The sequence below is a fragment of the Petaurus breviceps genome, unplaced genomic scaffold (assembly GCF_028583685.1).
Source record: "Petaurus breviceps papuanus isolate PSGF00001 unplaced genomic scaffold, PetGlider_PUasm1.0 454, whole genome shotgun sequence".
NCBI lineage: Eukaryota > Metazoa > Chordata > Mammalia > Diprotodontia > Petauridae > Petaurus > Petaurus breviceps.
In genome coordinates, this window is record NW_027186342.1 from 1,315,951 (window position 1) to 1,334,881 (window position 18,931).

The following is an 18,931-nucleotide window of genomic DNA, read 5'->3' on the forward strand; positions in this document are numbered from 1 at the left end:
TGGGGAAATATGGCAGGTGAGGAGGGGAAGAGGAGAACCCAGATCCTAACCACCTTCTCCATCTATAGGCAGCCTGTCAGCTCTGGTCTCCCAACACTCTATTGCCCCCATCTCCCTTCCCTGCTGCCTCCGAATCCCTAGTAAAGGTGGGTGCCATGGACTCCCCCCACCTTGCTCCCAACCGAGCCTTCAGGCCACTAGCAAGCTGAAACCAATCTGGCGGGAAATATCTTGACTCCTAGCCCCAAGAGGCCAAGATTCTACAGAGAGCCTCTCTCCTCTCTGAGTAGTCTTTACTTCTCCCCCTCCCATCCCAGATCCCCTGGACAAGACCCCTGAGGTCTCAGCACACACCAACATGAGCACAGCATCAGACCTCCTGCGGCAGGGAGCAGGTACGCAACTCCCCCTTTCCCCATGCTTTGCAGGGAACTGGAGGAGAGGATGGGGGAGGGGGAAGGGGGTTAAAGTAGAGAAGACAAGTCTCATTGATACCGACTCCAGCCCAGGAGGCTTCTTGTCCCTGGGGCTGCTGAGGAAGAGGCTGGGGTTAGCTTGAGAGCCTCTCGCTGATCTCCGCTGTCTCCCTACACCACCAGCCTGCAGCGTATTGTATCTGACCTCTGTGGAGACCGAGTCCCTGACCGGCCCCCAGGCCGTGGCCCGGGCCAGTTCAGCTGCTCTGAGCTGCAGCCCCACCCCAACTCCAGTCACTGTCCACTTCAAGGTCTCCGCCCAGGGCATCACTCTGACGGATAACCATCGGAAGTAAGTTTCTGTGAGCCCAAACTCCTGCTTTCATTCACTCTTACCCCCAAAGCCTGATTCATTATGGCCACAAGGCCCCTCTTGAGTCTCATGTCATCCCTGATCCCATTTCTAGGCTCTTCTTCCGGCGACATTACCCAGTGAACAGCATCACCTTCTGTAGCATAGATCCTCAGGACAGAAGGTAAAGGCCCTCCTTCACTACCACCCCTTGATCCCTCCTGGAAGGAAGCTAGATCACTTCCCCACACTCAGTCTTACATCAGGGCCCTTACATGAGTTATTTTTCCACTGCAGATGGACCAACACAGATGGAACAACCTCGAAGTAAGTCCGCTCTTCCCCTTGGGATCTGAGTCCCTCCCCTTTCTCCTACCCAGGACCCAGGCATTCCCAGCATTGCTCTTCACCACCACCACCCCTGCCCCCAGCCAGATCTCCACCCCATCAGCTGGGAACCCTCCAGAGACAGCTTCACCCCCAATCTAATGTGTTTCCAGGCCTCTTTTTTTTCTCCACCCTCACCCTCTGCCCTGCTGATTTCCTAGGATCTTTGGTTTTGTGGCCAGGAAGCCTGGCAGCCCCTGGGAAAACGTATGCCATCTCTTTTCGGAGCTTGATCCCGATCAGCCAGCTGTGGCCATTGTCACTTTCATCACCAAAGTTCTGCTGGGCCAGAGAAAGTGAAGAGGGGGTGACAGAGACCAAACCCATATTAACATCCCCTTCCCCTCCCAGCCCCGCCACTGACCTTTTCCCTCACATGGACTAAGAAAAAAGCAGCAGCCCTCGGCCCCAATCACAAGCAAGGGGCTTCCTGTGACACCCCCCTCCCCACTCCCTACCCTCACCGCCTGCCACACAGACCAGATGAGCATAGGAGATGGTAACTGTAGGTGAGCAGAGGGGAAGGGGATGGTTTGGGTGCAGAAAGGGGTGGTGTCAGAAGGTGAGCCACAGAGGGGTCTGGGACGGCCCTGCCTGAGAGGACCTGGGTCTGGGAGGGGCTGCGGCACTGCCAGCTCCCCCCAGCCGCAGGCCAGAGCAGAGGCAAAGGGAGAAAGGGAAGGGGGGAGGACTATGCCCCTCCTCCTGCTGACTCCCACTATATAGAGAGAGCAAGATGGGATTATATGAAGAAAAAAAAAAAGAGTCTATTTTTGTCTAATAAAGAATTTCTATGAGCTTTAGTCAGAGCTGGTGATGTAGGAGCCTCTAGGGTGCGGGTCACTTGCTTCTATGTGTCTCCTCCAGCCATACTCTCCCTGCCTGGCTCTAGGATCATGCATGTCCCTATTTCCCCATGATTGCATCGATGTATCTCCCTGTGCACACCCATATTCCCCACATCCCCGACGCCACCCTCAGTTATGGAAAGCCGTTAGGTCCCTGTCCCATCCTACACTGCAACACAAACTTCTCCTGCCAAGGATGCGGGCATTCCAGCCATACTGATAAATATGGAAACTCCACCTTTATTGGCCATATAAACATCTCTGGTCTGTACATACATTTCATACATCATAGTGCAGGGAAGGTGGGGGTGGGGGGAGGCCAGAGGTCTAGGTCCCCCAGCAGCACAGCAGCTCAGCCCCTCCCTTCCCCTAGAGGCCCCATTCCTTCTGTGCCAACCAGGGCAAGGAGCTCCTGTCCCCTGTCACGGAGAGGGGAAGGGGGAATGTGAGAGCCCAGAGTGGGAGTAGGGGAGAGAGCTTAAGAGCCGGAACCAAACACTGACGCAAACCAGGCAACTCGAACAAGCAGCAAGCAGACGGCCCACTCCCCCAGGAGAAGTGGGAGGGCAACACAGGGGAAGGAAGGGAGGGCCGAGGGCAGTCCCACCGCAGGAAGTCCAGTCCTAGGGCTCTGGGGTCACTGTCCTCCCCCGCCTGTTCTGGGGCAGACTGGCCTGGGAAAGCCAAGCAGGGTGGCATCAGGGAAGTGAGGGGATCTCTGGAACAAGCTAAAGGAGCCGCATCTTCCCCACACACTTGGCACTGCGCTGTTTGGTGAGGCTGGAGAAATGCAGGAGTTTCTCCATGGGTCAATGGTACGACATGAGGGCGTCTTCCAGACCTCAGAAGAAGGAACAGAGACTGTTCCTAGACTGCTTAGGGCAATGGTCAGTACAAGCAAAAAGCCTCACCCCAAGCCCTGCCAGCAGGGGCGGGAGGAGGGACAGACCAAAGCAGCAAATATCACAGATAGTCAGTAGACAAAGAGATGGAAGGAAGCAGAGGGATCCTTGGCTAAGACCAAGTGGGATGGTCTTGTCCTTCTGTCCCACCTTTGAGAACTGCCCCAGGCTCAGGCCAAGCTGGCATCTCAAAGACTCTTAGACGCTCCGGGCAGTGTCCAGCCCTGGTCTTGGGCTTGGGGTAAAGGGAAGGACATTGTAGCCTTATACTCGGGCACAAACCTGGCCCTATTCAGTCAGCAACCAAGACTCATCCTTCTTTGGCCCAGGAGCAGGGGCCTGGGAAGGGAAAGGGCCTCAGAGCCACCGGTGAAAAACCAAGGGTAGCATGGCCCTGTTGGTACATCCCTGTTGTATTGGGGCCTTGGCCCAAAGGAACAATGATGAAGGTGACACTGGAGAACTGCCTGGCCCAGCAGGCACTCAGCCTGGTGCTCAGCTAAGCCAGGGCAAGAGACAGTGAAGAGGAAGGCAGGGGCTGGGGAAGAAAGGAGGCAGGAAGAAGAGGCCAGGAACTGGGTATATGGTCCTGGGAAGGAGGAAGAGGAGGGAGTGCCCTCAGGAGCCCTAGCCGCTCAGAGGGTGCAGGTCCACTTTGACCTTTTCCCCACTACTCAGCATCCCGATGGTGGGGAAGAAGCCTCCAGGTGGCACAAGAGCATCCTTCTTGCCAATGATCTTGCCATTTCGGGTGAAGAACACCTGTGGGAACATGAAGCAGGAGGCTGATGATGAAGCGTTCTCTGCCCAGACACCGGCTCTGAGGGAGCCTTCCCGACCCTGCAGGGCTGCTCTAACAAGTGCCAGGGGCCAGGACCACGGAGCGGCCACAAGAGGGCGCACTGGGGCCGCTCTCCTGCGGCCGCCTCTGACCCTCCCCGGCGCAGCCCGGCCTCACTCACCACCACCTTTTTGCCCTCATGCTCTTGCTCCATCTCTTCCCCATCTTCTTCCTCTTCCTCCTCCTCCTCCTCCTCCTCCTCTTCCTCTCCCTCCTGATGTAGGTACATTACATTCCGGACGGCTCGAGGAGTGGGGGACAGGATCACCGTGTCACAACTGTCATCACTGTCTCCTAGGAGAGCGAACAGTGTGAGCTGTGCTCCTACCCCCCAGGCCGCTCTGGGGGAGTCTGCCCTCCCCGACTACTCACCTTCACTATCCAAAATGTAATCTCGGGGAAACATGATCCCACAGCCCATGATGTCTCCTTTATAACAGCGTGGCCCAAAAGGGTCCCCGACCCCACTGCCATGGAAGATCTTCCCATCATCTGGGCAGAGAGGACGAGGGAGGGAGAGAAACAGGCCAAAGGCTTTAGCTGTTACTCTAAGGAGTTTGTGAAGAGGTTACAAATACATTATTTCATTTAAACTTTATAAAAATCTTGTGAGGGTCCTGTGAGGCATGCAAGCTCTATGTGTCTCATTTCATCAAGGAAGACAAGGGTTCAGAGAAGTTCAAGTCATTTGCTCACAGCCACACAGCTGGTCAGCAGTCAAATAGGGACCTGAAATCCAGAATCTCCAGCTTCAAATCTATACCCGACTGGTTATCTGAGTGACTGGAAAATCAAGATCCCCAGGGAAATGGCAGAAGGACAGATGCCCCAAAGCCAGCAATGCGGAGGAGACAGGCAGGGAGAAGGCAGCCACTCAAAGGGCCTCCAAAGGAGGCACAGCCACAGACCCAGACAAGCCACGCAGGGCTGGGACTACCATGTGAAAGAGAACATGTACTTTAAGGAAAAACAGGGATTCGTGGGGTCATACAGATTTCACATCTTCTGTTCTTTAGTATAAGGAAAAGCTGATGTTTGTCAGGTTTGTAATACCAAAAAAGGAAACTTTAAAAAGAAAAATTAAGTTTTTTAAAAAGTGCTTAAAGGGAACAAAATACAAGAAAAAAAGGAGGAATCTGCAGGGGTGGGGTGGGGAGAAAGCCAACTCAGAGCCCTGGAATGTCCTAGAGCTTAGCCCCAGGTCCCCCCGCCCCTGTTTTGCTCCCAGGGTTGGGAGGAAAAACACCCAAATGCTCAGAGGAGTCAGAACAGAAATAAGGCTGAGGGGAGGGAAGAGAAGACACAAAGGTTGGGGGGTTTCCCTCCATATCATGTCCCTACATCATTCCCAACCACCCAGCTGCCTCCAAGGCAGACCAAGGGCGGGAGGAGAACACCCTTACCCCCAACCCAAGGACCCAGGACCCTCCAATTACCTGCATGATATGCCACGGAACCTCTACTCCAGCCAGGATGCCTATTCTTGGGATAATCCTGGCCAAGGCAGGAAGAGAGAGGTCTGGGGTACTGGGAAAGGGGAAAGGCCCTCCCCAAGTTTTCCCACCCACTTCTGAACCTTGTAAAAAATGCCAATGAACAATCACCCCCCTCCCCCCCAGTCAAAACTTCCCAGGGCACGACTGAGTGTTAGGGGAAATGCCAGGGTGATCAAATGCCACGGGACCAGAGCAGAAGAGCTGGGAAATCATGGGCGCCAAGCCCTCGTTTCTGTGACTCTGTATATGTAGGCAGGCACAGGTGTATGTATGCATGTGCACGTGTGCAAATGCAAACTCTTCCATCTTCTCTGCTACATCCAGCCTCCAGTTCTGGCTCTGCACCCCCCACATGCTCCCTTCCCACAGCCACAGGGGAAGCCAGACCCACCCTGACCCTCCCTCCCCACTGCAGGTCTCCCCCTCACCTTTCTTGCCAGCCCCAAGGCAATGTAGCACTTTTCCCCAGGGTCTACAATCTCCACCTCAAAGTAGTGACTTCTCGTGCTGAGTGGGTGTCGAGCTTGGGCCAGCCCCACATCAATGATGCTCTTGCCCTTCCCCACATACTCCAGCAGCTGTGGAGGGAGGCAGGTGATGAAAAGGTGGCTGATGCTAAAGGCCACCCAAAACTTCCCAGAGTCCAGTGCCAGGACAGGGTGGGCTCCTAGAGGTCCAGTCTGCCTGGATCTCTTCCAGCAGGCTTGGAGACAGGACACCAGATGAGGCTACACGGGTCGGAAGCCCAGGACTGAAAACACTTCCTCCCTGATGTTCCCTGAGCTGGAGTCCCCTTGGGGCTGGTCAACATTTACGGGCCTGCAGGGTACAAGTGAGGAACAGTACAGAAAACCAGACTGGTGGCTGAGTTGCCCAGAGGTTATCTGCCTCAAAGGGTAGCCATCCTGGAATGCCTGAGAATGGTCAGCCTGAGAAGCCTTAAAGTTTAAGGAAGAGACATGCAGCCAAGTCATACAGGAAACCAGGCAATGCACTTGGGGCAATTTATGTATGAAGCTGGTCTGGCCCATGAGGACCAGAATAGGAAAGGGAATAGGGGAGGCCAGCAGGCAGCTCCAAATGCTGGAGGAAGAAGGTCAAGGGTCGACCCCTTCTGGGCTGGGATTGACACAATTTCTCAGGGTCTTGTTCTACTTGGCAGTGAATGGGGCTGTTCGCAGCTGGGTCAGGGAGAAGCCAAAGGAATCTAGGCCCTGGGACTCACAGTCCCACTCAAATTTAAGGCAAGGCAGAAGAAAGGTCAAAGTCAAGATGTGAAGCTAGGCTTTCTGGCATCTTCCTCTGGGTTCAGGGGTCCCTTCCTTCACTTCACCTTCAAGTTCAGAATGAAAATGCCCCTTCCTAGCTCCCATCTTTACTTGGAGTTGTTAAGGGAAGCAGGAGAGGGGAGACCCTTGTGGATTCTTGGGGCTACTCAGTCCCACAATGGCACTCCTTGGGCATGACAGGACACCGCCCCCGCCCCCCCCCCCCCCCCCGTGTTTATTTATCAGCTGCCATGGTAACAGAGGACAATGACTCACCCTCTTCTCCCAGTATCACCTGGGATTCCTTAATCCCTTTTTAATTAGCCAGAACTGCCCCCTGAGAGCCATCTCCCCTAAAAATAAAGTTCCCAGGAAAATCATCAACCCTCCCAGATCTTGTGGTCCCTAGAACCCCTTGGAACTGAGGCCTCTTACCCTCCCTGAGTGAGCTCTCCTGGCCTCATCTAGAGAGGGATCTCCTGTCTAGTGTATCCCCTAAAGCAAAAGCCCTTTGACCCAGACTAGGGTTGTTATTCTTCAGCCTGTCTCCTAACCCCTCCGAGATGAAGGGAAAAGGGAGCACAGCCTTCCCTCAGCCTTCTCTTTCCAAAACTCCATGACCTTGAGTATGCCTGCCCAGCCCCCCCTTGGAAGAAGGGGGTACTGCGAATGGGAGGAGGCAGGCAGAAGTCTGGGACAAGCTCTCCTTTCACCTCCCATCTCACAGGACTTGCTGTTCCAGGGCTCTTCCATGCACAGACTTCCAGGTCAGCTCCTATTCCATCACAACAGATTTGCTCTTCAGCCCAGACCTTCCCTCCTCCTTCCTAGCTCTCCTATACTCTGGGGGTATTCCCAGATTCCCCTGGCTAGAATCACTTCTTTATTCTGTCTGTTAAGGACCAACGGCTTGTGTTGTATTCATCTCTCCTGGCTCTGCCTCTGTCTCACGTAGGGCCTCTTCTTTCTCATCAGACTGGCTCAGAAGAAGAGGAGGAAGGGCAGTGCTGGGAGTGACTCACTCTATCTATCTATGTATCTATCGATCTATCGATCTATCATCTATGTATCTAGAATAGCACCCCCAGCCTACCATTTCCTCCCAATGCTGCAGCACAGAGTAGGGGATCCCACAGCTGCCCTTAACCCACACCATCTAATTGGCCCTAATGTGAGAAACACAACGTTCCCCAGTCCCAGGGCCAAGACACATCTAGTTCAGACCCTGATCCCTGAGAAAAACACGCCTCAAAATTCCCTCTGCCCCAGCCCTAGGGATGGCAGCTGTTGTAGCTTTGTCCAAGGAACATAAGGCTTTATGGACTAGGAGAGCTAAGGAAATCTCATAAGCCAGGAAATGGGGGGAATCCAAAGGTCTCTAGATGTATCTGGAATGTAATAATATAGAAGAGATGACTATTCTGCAAATGCTGAACCACAAATCCCTCCCAAGTGCTGGAAAACCTAAAATAGTCATCTCTTCAGCTATGTAACTCGGTCCTGTACCTTCAGCTTTTCCCTCTCCCAGGCAGAACCACCAACTTCTTCACAAGTCCTTATAGCACCCTAAAATCTATCTCCCTTCAACCAGAAAGATGAGAAAAAGCATGCATCTGTGTGTGGGGAGGGGAAGGTGAGGAAAGCCTAAGTCTTCTGTTCTAATCCCTGTATCTTCTTAGGAAGGAGCACCACTGCAGTGGCAGAGATGCACAGGGTAGGTACGATTCTCTTTCTGTTACACCTGTCCCCCTGCCCTATAACAATATCTAGAAATTGAGAGAAGACAGAAGTTATTACAGAGCACTGTGCTAGGCACAGAAAGAAATACTGTTCCTGCCTTCTCGAAGGCTAGACAAGCACAGGTGACTATAACACACTGTCTCTCTCTGTGCTCTTTCTTCTCTTCTCTCTCTCATCAGACCCATTCTGCCTTCATGGGTCCCCAAAGATAACGAGAGGCTTCAATTCACTTTGACACTTAATGCTATGCTACATCACTGGCTTCACTGTGACCCCTGCGCCTTGTCATCCTGTGTCTTTTGTCCAAGTTGCTTCTTGGATAACATCCTCCACAGAAGAGTTTCTGACCAGCCTGAGTCCTTCCTCCTTCTGGTTCACTATTATGTGGTAAGGAGCATAGGATTTGAGCTGCCCATATGCTCCCCAACCTTGGCTGTCACCTACCAGGCCACTACTGTTGACCTGAGTCAGGGTCACCATGGGACGGTGCCAGAAGTCTGCTCCACTGCCCTTTTCATCTCTTGTCCAAGTACCCATAATTAAGCCAGCACCACCATAGCTTCTGGAAAGGGTGTGTCAATTAATGCCCTTACACCTTCACACAGCATCTCCTGGATGTCCAGACCAAAACACCCTTCCCCCTGGCCACCACTCCCCTACATGTGTCCTCTCCTTCTATTAAAATGAGAACTCCTGGAGGAAAGGGATCATCCTGATTTCGTATCTGTATCCCCAGAGCTTAGCACAGCAGCACCTCGTGGGTGGTAATCACTTAATAAATGCTTTTCCATTCATTAGTTATCCTTCTCTCTTGCTAAAGAGCTAACCCACTCCTCTTCCAGGTGTACAAAGTCTGCGAATGTGAATGTTCCACTCCTAGTTCAGGTCCTTCCCACTTCTCTGATGGGCCCAAGAGCCTCCCAAAGGTCTCTTCACCTCAAGTCTCTCCCCTCTCTAAAGACACACAGCTGCAAAAGTCATTTTTCTAATTCACTGGTTTTATCATGTCATTTCCTTGCTCAATAAGCCCCATGGCTCTGTTGTAAACCTGGGATGAAACACATGCTTATCTGCTGAATACCCTGTGTGGTAGCACATTACACAGGTCTCCTCTTCACATCTGCCAAGCTGCAGTCACCCCGTCCTACGTGGTTCTCATCCACAGTTCTTGGGGGCTTTGCACAGATCATCTGCCAGGCCTCCTCCTCTTGGCCTCTGGTCTCTGAAGAATGTGGGGCCTCCTTTGAGGCTCGGCTCACAGGGCACCTCCTCCAGGGACCTTTCCTGGTCTCCTTACTAAAGCTACACCTTGTATTTACTACATATGCATTTATACCTACAGGTACCAATGCTACATGTCCCCCAAACCTCAGAAGGATATAGGCTCTTTGAGGGCAGCTTTGCATTCCCAACTGGTGCCTAGTAAATGTTTGTGGGTTAATGCTGCAGCCTCTTTCTGCCCACCAGGCATGTCACCATTGCCTCAGGGTACCCCTGGTCTGATTCTTCAAGGTCCTCGGTGTTCTACTTTGTTGAACTGAACTGAATTCAGTCCAACAAAGCTGTCAAGATGGGCGCTACACTTTATTTAGATTTCATCGATTTACTTTCGTTTCAAAACTATCTCTTGTAACAATGAAGAAAAAAGAAGGAAAAAACCAATTCAATAAAACCAATCCACACAACTGCATTTTCCTTCAAGGGGCCTGTCTCAGCAGTCACTGCAATGTATTGCCCAGAATTAGAACTGTTCCCCCAGGAGCATCCCTACCCCTGTATGGCCACTAAAGCCACTCAGAATGGATCTCACTCCTGCCCACCATCATCTCCCACCCACCTGGCTCTCCAACCACTGACTGCTAGCTATTCCTGTATAACCGCAAATGTAAACCACTCTCCAGAAAGCTGTTTGCTCAGTCCCAGTAAGCCAAAAAGAAAATCCTCCACTGCAGGGGGCTTGGGGACCTGTTTAGCAATCTTTTTCTAAGGAAGCCCCTGAGGCCCAGAAAGGACAAGCAATGGGCCTGACACTACAGGGCACATGGGCAGAAGAGCTGAGCAGAACCTTCTGAACCCTGCTTCCTTCCCTACCCCACCCTCTCCTAATCCATCACCACCTGCTCCCCTCCTTTCCCTTATTGGCACCTGCCTTCTTCACTTGCCAACCCAGACCCTAATCCCCCATGACAGGAGCAAGTAAAGGCTCAATGCCCTAGGGGCCCCACAAACAGCTGCACAGAGACCATGAACAAGCTTTCCGCTAGGCAGGTCAGGCTTCAACACGGTTTCCTCCTGGGCTGGGTCTCCAGGGAGGCCCCCTCCCCACAACCCAAAAGCCCAGGGTGGGGCCAGGGCTCACCCCACTTTGTATATGGAAGCTGTTGCCCCGTCGTCAAGGAGTTGCCAAAAAGCTTCAAACAGGAAGAAAGAACGAAATGAGCCTAATCCCCCAGAGCTGCTCTCCCCTCCCCGTGCATTACCTCATCGCACTGGGCCTAGAGGCAAGGAGAAGGCAGGTGTGTCTGCTTTCCCTACCACTTAAAACAGCAATTCTCAGACAAAGTTAGAGCTTAGGGCCATGGTTTTGTAGGAGGGAAAACTGAAACCCACCTCAGGGAGCAAGAATCACTGACTAAGCAAAAGACATGAACAAACAGCTTTCAAAAGAATTCACCCTGTACAGGACCAGATGAAGATAGGGGTCAAATCACAAACAGGGAGAGAAATGCAATTTAAACCAACTCCAAGGTTTCAGCTCTCCGCACACAATTTGGTAGAGGACAAAAAAATGGAACAGTCAAATGCTGGAGGGCCTGAAGGACTAATATGTGCACTAATACTCTGTTCATGGAAGTCTTCCAGACTGCAATTTAGAATTGGGCAAGAAAAGAGGCTAAATTGTTCAACCATTCCCTTTGACCCAGCAGACTCACTACTTCTCCAAGACAGAAAGGAATGATCACTATATGCCAAAATATTCATAGCAACACTCATTGTGGGAGCAAAGAATTGGAAACAAAGTGGGTACCCATAAATTGGAGCATTATTAAAAGAACACTGGGGAGGGGAAAAGAGAGGGAGGAATGTTTCAGGTCCTTTGGGAGGCGCCCCCAAAAATGAGCTGGAGGGAAGAATGCAAAGGACTCAGGTGAACTCAACTGCTAAAAGGAATGGGGAAGGGGCTAGAAGAAAGAAGAGCTAAGCTCAAGGATGCAGGCTTTATTTTATGAGGAAAAGAAAAAAGAGGCTCAGCAGAAACCTGAGATTGTAGCAACAGTCCAGCAGTGCTCTAGATACACAATGTCTGTGGAACTGAAATGTTTAACACTGCAGGTACCAAAATCATGAGTTTCAAGTCTGACAGGAGAATCTTCCTGGCTCTGCCACTCAGTGGCTAAGTACCACCTTCTCCCAAGTTCCAACCTCCCTTCCTATTCCATGACTTCAATCATAGGGTTTTCTCTTCCATTGGCTGGACCCCTTCTCAAAATCATGTTTTTGAAGGCACAGAATACATAGGGTTACAAAGGAAACCAATAATGTAAAAGTAATTTTTAAAATGTTTTTAAAACAAGTTCAAGGACTCCCTGAACTCTCTCCATGTACCTGTTGGGGGTCCATGGACCTCTGCTCTAAAAGGATATTTGATAGAGGAGAGATGCTGCTTGTTCTCAATCTCTAAAGAGTGAGCTGTAAGGAAGTCTCACAGAGCCTTTCTTCTAGACTAAGGTTATAAAGGCAGGCACACTAATGGGGGTGTTTTCTTTTTCTGAAGGCCTTAGAAACAAGAGGAAATTATATGGCCAAGATGACTCCTCACAGACTAACACTCCTTACAGACTAATACAACTCTTTAGAGTCAGGTGATAAAACTTGGTACAAGTTAAAAGGAAAGAAAATGATCATATTGGGGACTAGGGAAAAAATTTAAAAGGGCAGTGAAGTCTCCTCAATTCAAGAGACAGGACAGTTGAGAAAATTATAGCGGCACTGGGAAGGGATGCCTTAGGCATCAGTGACTGCCAGAGAGAAAAAAATCACTCAGGAATAGGATTCCTGCACTGCTGTTCCCAAAGAAGGGGTGGGAATAGGAGAAAAGAGCCAAGCTCAACAGCCTGAAACAGAAGGAAAGCGTTCCTGAGCCTGCAGGGTGTTGGGGAGGGGAACAGGGTGGGGAAGGGGAGGAGGTGGAGGCAGGGCTATTTATAAATGTGGACAGGATCTTCCATCAATTAAACAGGATTGGTTGGGAGGAGCTGGAGTGCTTTGGGAGGGGAGCAAGGACAGGTCCAGGCAAGAGAGGGCAGCAAGAGGATGCCAAGAAAAAAACTCCCCGAGGAAAGGTCAGAGATGCAGACTTGGAAACTGGAATATCTCCCTGGCTTTGTACCAAGTTCAGTTTTGCAGATGTTGTCAAAACGATGGTGGGAGGGGGAGGGAAAAAAGGAAAAAGATGAGGGTCAAAGGAGTGGATACCTTAGAAGACAGTCCAAAGCCTCTAGTCCTCAAACCCCAACAATGGATGGGTAGCAGACCCTCTCCTCATCTGTCCTAGGCCCAACTCACCCACAACTCCTTCTTACACTAGACATCCCACCTTGCAACTATTGTGCTTTCAATCACAGAACATTATCCTGAGAACATTGTGGTTTCTGAGAGGGTTTCTGATGGGGCTAGAGTGTGTGGAAGGTCACACCCAAAGACCTAGGGAAGCCACCATGGGAGTTCTGAGCAACCACCACAGGACCTGGAACCCTGGGCTCAATCTGTTTACTCTCATCACTCCAAGAAGGACTGCAGCTAGATAGGAAGAAAAAATTTACTAATTTCCAAGAGTCCATGTGTTTAATACGGTGGTTTGAAGTCCAGAGAGTATTTGAAATAATTGTCTGCCTGGAGAAAAAGAATGGTATACAAACCATGCAAAATTATCTTAAAGCACTCTGAATTTTTGTGTCTTGAGGAATGGTGATTAGAACAGTCTCACAGAACTAAACAGGGAAAGCCAAAACCAGCAGTATTAAAGCATTAAACAAAATGGGATCCAGGCATTCTGCCTCCAAATAAGACTCCTACCTCCCATGCAAAAAAAAAAAAAAAGCTCCTCTAAGCACAGACAGACTATGGGAGACTTGGGTAACCTGATGCTGAAGGCACCAAGGAAGACATACATAAAGAAATGGTGTTAATTTCAGAGGCCAAAGAATTAAAACAATCACTTACTACAATCATCCTGCTCCCAAATTAAGTAGCATATGTATTTGGAAGGAGGCAGAGAATTCAGCTTAGGGCATCACACCTTGAAACATGGAGTGATTTGACATGAATCCCCTTATCATCCAAAGATCCTAAGTTCTTTTGACAATACTCCAAGTAGAGAAATCTTTCTTGATCTTTCAGGATAGGGAGATTCGTTCACATCTACCTGACATACAGGGAGGACTAGGGCTAACACAATGAAGGACTTAAAAGAGGGGTATAAAAGACCAAACTGCGGTGGTCTCACTGCCACCGTAAGCCTTGCATGTCTTCACAAGTCCACCGCTCCACACCCTATCCCCACAGGCGGTCCTCAACTCACCGTCCCACACACTTTGACATCATGCAACCGTCCCCACTCATCCTCATAGCTGTCCACCATCATAATGCTGTCATCGTCCTCACTGCCCAGCTCGGCATTCAGGTGTAACCGCACTTCTTCACCCAGGGAATGCATGCCCACTGCAGGGAAGAGCCCATCTGGGGATACCGGCATAATAGTAGAGCCCACCTGCAAAAGATGAGATTGGGCCCATGAGGTTTAAGAAACAAGAAATACTGCCTTGCTCTTGTAGGTCATATTAATAAGTCACATTTCTATAGTGCTTAAAGGTTTACTAAACACTTTCCTCACAATAACCACATGAAATAGGAAGGGTAAGTGATATGCTCAATTTATTCATGAGGATAGAGGCTGGGAGAGGTCACAAGGGAAGCATCAGTCGCCACTCAAGCCCAGATCTACTGACACTAAATCAAACACTATTCCCTTGGCGTCACACACATCTCAGCACCCCCAAAAGATGGGTTAGAAATGCATCATCTGCATTTTACAGAAGAGGCACAAAAAAGACTGAATGTCTTGTCCAAAGTTCATGACAGAGATGGCCACCTGTAAACTGGGACTAAAACCCAGGTTCAGTACCTGAGCCTGCAGTGGGAAAAGGTCTAGGGGCCATGAAGCAATCCAAGACTTTGGGAAAGAAATCTCTAGAGACTGAGAGCTCAGTCTGTCCCTATCTGCTCCCTTTCTCTGAAGATATGACAGAGGGGAGGAAAAATGTGAAGGGGGGTAAAGGAAAATAAGACAAAATGTCACAGAAAGAAAAATGCATAGAAAGAGAGGATGGAAACCACAAAGGGATTTCAATTCTAAAAGTCCAAGAAGGGCTTGTGTACTTTCTGTGGCCACAGCACATCTTTCCACTGCATGCCGTGCTCCCTCCCTCCTCTGAGACACCCTCCTGGACCTCAGGGGCCTCCACCTCTCACCACCCCTAGACACAAACGCTCTATCCATGCTGCCCGTCCAGGGCTCTGGGCACCATTTTGGCCCTTCTCTCTCGGGGTCCTACACACGTCTTTCTCCTTTGATGAGAGCTCTCTGATGGCTGAGGCCACACCTCCTCCACTATCTTGATATCATCCCACAGCTCAGGACAGGGTGAGGATGCGGGACTAATGAGGTAACTGGCTATAGAGCCAAACAATTCCCTCAAAGCTGTTCTGTGGGTCACTGGGAAAGGCTGACTCTTGGCTCTTCCTATGGTCCATGCCACTTTGGATAGCCTACAAGCCCTGGCTAGCTCCCCCCTCAGGGGCATTGATCCCCACTCACCCGCTTCCCATTCTTAGTAAAGAAGATCTGAGCTGTCTGTACATCAAAAGAGACGGGCTCGATGCCACAGCCAATCCGGTCCCCAGAGCTACATTTCGTCCCAAACTGGCGGCCTTTGGCTCGGCCACTATACAGCCTACAGACAGATGGATAAATAAATAAAAAGGCATGAGCTGAGTTATGGAATAAGGGGCCCTTCCCAGACTCATCCTCCGTCTGTTATCCCTAACTTTTCCCCATGACACAGCACTGCTGGATCTAGCAGCCACCAATTTTCATGTTCATCTTGGTAATCTTCAGTGTCTTGTCTTTCTCTTCATGTTGGCAGCTCCCAGTGGGAAGAAACCCCATTTCCTCTCCCCCCCCTTTTAGTGATCCCTCTCAGTATATAAGAGAAAGGAAGTCTCATCCTACAATGTTCCAGAGATGGTGACATACCCACCTCAGCCAACTTCACACAGCACAAAATTTCCCACTACCCCTGTTCCTAGCAGAGAAGTCTGATGCCCCAAGCAAGCTACTCACTTGCCATCATCAGCATGGTAGGCAACTGAGTCAGGCAGCCAGCCAGGCTGGTGGTCCAGGCTGTAGTACTGAGGGACCAGCCCCACAGCAATGGTGCCCCGCACCCCACTATCCACAATTGACACCTGAAGGGAAAATGAACATAATCAGCAGGGGCTAAGGATCCCCAAGGGTTAGAAGAGCTACATGTGAGGTGAGTAAAAGCATCAGGGAATCAACAGGAGCTCAGGTGAGGAGAAATGGAAGCCACAAGGGCCAAAGGAGAGACATGGTCCACTACAAGGAAGGAGCTGGGGAGAGAGACTGAGATAAGATGCAGGGGAGCCAGGAGATGCACTGGAAATTAGATGGATGGAGAGGAGGTCAAGATGTGATATGCTTGGCTGAGGGGGGAGAAGCAGAGGGTCAAAAGAGAAAAAGCGGCAAGAGCCCAGGTCACCTTCTTTTCAGATTAGGGGCCACAACAGCCTGGGACCTGAAACAACAGCCTAGTGGGACTAGGCCTGGAGCTTGGTAAAAGGAGTCCACTGAAGGTCAACCAACCCCTACCCACTGTCTCCTTCACCTCAAAGTAATTGCTGTCCTTGGTCAGGGGCCGGGGAGCCACATAGCAGCCGACTTCACCAGAATTGCCGTGGTAACTGTGGAGAGAAAACAAGGACACCCATTAGTTACCTGGCCCAGCTCTCCAGGGAAGGAGAGCTCAGCACGTCTGCCCCTAAAGGGGAAGGCACAAAGAAAGGGGAATGAACTGAAAAACCACCCCCAAAGTCCTGGATTATGTATACCATGATGACACTACAGGATACTTTCAAGGTCATCCCACCCCTCCCCTTTCCTCCAGTCAGGATCTAACCCAGACCAGATCAGAGGAGCTTTGGTTTCTTCCATGTTTCCAGGGGAGCCCATTTGGGATCTCACAACCCTGTCTAACCTCAATCCCTCATGTTGTAGCTTCAGCCCTTTTCCTCTGGCTCTGTCCTCAGTGGATCTGGAGAACGGCTGGTCTCTATCCTCTGTACCAAAGCCCTTCGTTGATTTGAAGATGGTTATTCAGTCCCCTCTCCTCAGCCTTCTCTTCTCCAGGCTAAATAACCCTATTTCCTTCCCCCTTCAGCGACAACTTTAGGAGAGAACTTAGGGCTGGGAAAAGGGACACGGAAGGGACTCAAGCAGGGAAAGAGAGAGAAAGCATACACAAACACACAAGAGCAGAGGGTGAAGGAAAGACATGGGGAGGGGGCAGAGTACCTCTGAGTTCTACCCAACAATGTCTTCTGGGTACACACAGAATTGTCCAAATCAGGAAACCATTTGCCTCTAAAGTGTTACAACCTCATCCACCCTAACCCTTGAGACCCTGGCAGAGGGAGACTCAAAGATCAAGGGGAATTTGCCTGAGACCAGGTATCTGGGTAACAAAAAAAGTAAGGTCCCCTTGTCAATGTAGCATCCTGATTCTGGATTGACCCTTTCCTATTCTTTGAGACCTTTCCTATCCTTAGGGACCCAGTCTCCAGAGTGGCCATAAAACACAGGCAAAGGGTAGGATATACTGTAGGAGCCCCACCCAACAAGACTGATCCTTCAGGGAGCCCTCAGAAAGCAGACATTCCTGTTTCTTTTTCATTCCCAAAACCCAGGCAAGGAGGTATGGGGGCGGCTAGGTGGTGCAGTGTGTAAAGCGCTGGCCCCGGAGTCAGGAGGACCCAAGTTCAGTTCCAGCCTCAGACACATAAAACCCACACAAAAAAACTAGCCATGTAACCTTGGGCAAGTTACTTAACCCCAACTGCCCTCCAAAAAGCAAAAAAAAAAAAAAAGAGGGTATGGAAGCCCTTGCTCACACCCACCTCAATGTGTCTCCCTCGACCAAAATGTGTTTAAATCTCTCCTGGTAGCGGACAGCCCGAACCTCCCGGATCTCTCTGATTCGCCGCCGCCAATTCAAGAACCGGTAGTGCAGGTTGAGGTCATCCATCGTGTCCAAGTGAGCCAGCCTGTTATGGGTAACAAAGAATCAAGAGGGAGTAGGAGACTCAGGGAGGGGGCAGTGAAAGGAAAGGTAAATGTCTGCTTTCTCACTGAGGTTCTTTTTAGAAGGCTTGATCCAGTCAGGACCCTCACTCTACCCAATGCAGAATGGACATAAGCTGGCAGATAGGTGCATCTCAATTCCATAATCCCACTGCCTGGATACACAAGCTGTGCTCCCTGGGTCCCATGACACCTACACCCTACTAACAGCAAACCACATGAACCTACTCTCTATCAGTGAGAGGAGAAAAGGGAAACCATCTTGTTCCTCACATCTCAAACCACTGAAGAGTGTGATCGGTGCTGATCAAAGAAATCCCCAACACCTACATCTGTAAAATGAAGGGGCAGACTTCCTCAGTAATCTCTAAGGTACTTCCCAGCTTGAAATCCTGTGATCCTACTAGATCAGTCTCTGGTAACATTTAGCCATAAGTCTGAATACTACAAGGCATCCCTAAAGCTTTACTTCCAAGGCACCTTGGCATGGGTTTGACCAGTCCTCAGGCATAGGACACTCTGGATCTGACAGCACATGAATCCTCAAATATGGATGACGGGCCTACACACTGTGTCCTGAAAGAATGAGGGCTCTAAGCTTTCCCATTCCCCCAGCATGTGAGCCTCAAGCCCTTCTCAGTTCAGATACTTTGTTCCCTAACTCACCTACTTGCCTGATATCTGGATACCCAGGACTCAGTGGTTGAGATCCCTTGGCCTAATGAATGGAGCCTTTGACTTATCCACACTCCCCCATATCTGAGCAACAAAGAATCCAGACATTCTGGCATTGGAAAGTGATCATCCCCCCATTCTCATCACCCAGCACCTAAAGATGCAGGCACCTCAGCCCTAGAGAACAACGATCTTTGATTGACCCACTCCTGCACAGCTGGATACCCAAAACTTCAAAGTCTCAATACTTGGTCCTGAAAACAATCTCATTGTCAGGACCCTCCTCCCCACTATCTGATAGGCCTCTAAGAATCCAAGCACCCTGGCCCAAGAGAACCTAACTCACTCGTTCCTTCACCTCTATAATACTGAACATCAGGTTTGAACACTCCAGCCCTAGAGACTGAGGGTCCACTCCTCTGTATCTGGGCCCTCGGGACTTCAAGATCCCCTAGGCCCTGGAAAAGCTGCCTAAATCATCCCCTCCCCTACATCTGCCCCCAGGACTTCAGCACCCTGACCCCTACAGATGGAGGCTCCCCCACATCTGGCCCCAGGACTTCAGCA

At 50.6% G+C, this 18,931-nt stretch overlaps 2 protein-coding genes across 10 annotated transcripts in view; one reads left to right on the top strand and one right to left on the bottom strand.

Annotated features, from left to right (window-relative positions):
- The window catches only part of TNS2 (tensin 2), a 28,479-nt gene extending 26,521 nt beyond the window's left edge, over nucleotides 1–1,958 (top strand). For all 6 annotated transcript variants that reach the window (XM_069101171.1, XM_069101172.1, XM_069101174.1 and 3 more), the window contains exons 24-29: nucleotides 69–146; nucleotides 318–395; nucleotides 600–768; nucleotides 884–952; nucleotides 1,066–1,095; nucleotides 1,317–1,958. In XM_069101171.1, coding sequence (XP_068957272.1) covers nucleotides 69–146; nucleotides 318–395; nucleotides 600–768; nucleotides 884–952; nucleotides 1,066–1,095; nucleotides 1,317–1,455 — 563 coding nt within the window. In that variant the 3' untranslated portion in view covers nucleotides 1,456–1,958. The remainder of the gene's footprint in view (nucleotides 1–68; nucleotides 147–317; nucleotides 396–599; nucleotides 769–883; nucleotides 953–1,065; nucleotides 1,096–1,316) is intronic.
- A 259-nt stretch (nucleotides 1,959–2,217) lies between these two features.
- SPRYD3 (SPRY domain containing 3) overlaps nucleotides 2,218–18,931 on the bottom strand; it is a 117,549-nt gene continuing 100,835 nt past the window's right edge. For 3 of the 4 annotated variants that reach the window (XM_069101181.1, XM_069101182.1, XM_069101183.1), the window contains 10 exons: nucleotides 17,506–17,652; nucleotides 16,218–16,293; nucleotides 15,653–15,777; nucleotides 15,128–15,263; nucleotides 13,832–14,020; nucleotides 5,671–5,820; nucleotides 5,183–5,240; nucleotides 4,119–4,238; nucleotides 3,868–4,040; nucleotides 2,218–3,667 (listed from right to left, as the gene is read on the bottom strand). In XM_069101181.1, coding sequence (XP_068957282.1) covers nucleotides 3,533–3,667; nucleotides 3,868–4,040; nucleotides 4,119–4,238; nucleotides 5,183–5,240; nucleotides 5,671–5,820; nucleotides 13,832–14,020; nucleotides 15,128–15,263; nucleotides 15,653–15,777; nucleotides 16,218–16,293; nucleotides 17,506–17,633 — 1,290 coding nt within the window. In that variant the 5' untranslated portion in view covers nucleotides 17,634–17,652 and the 3' untranslated portion in view covers nucleotides 2,218–3,532. The remainder of the gene's footprint in view (nucleotides 3,668–3,867; nucleotides 4,041–4,118; nucleotides 4,239–5,182; nucleotides 5,241–5,670; nucleotides 5,821–13,831; nucleotides 14,021–15,127; nucleotides 15,264–15,652; nucleotides 15,778–16,217; nucleotides 16,294–17,505; nucleotides 17,653–18,931) is intronic. The other variant, XM_069101184.1, reaches the window with a different exon arrangement.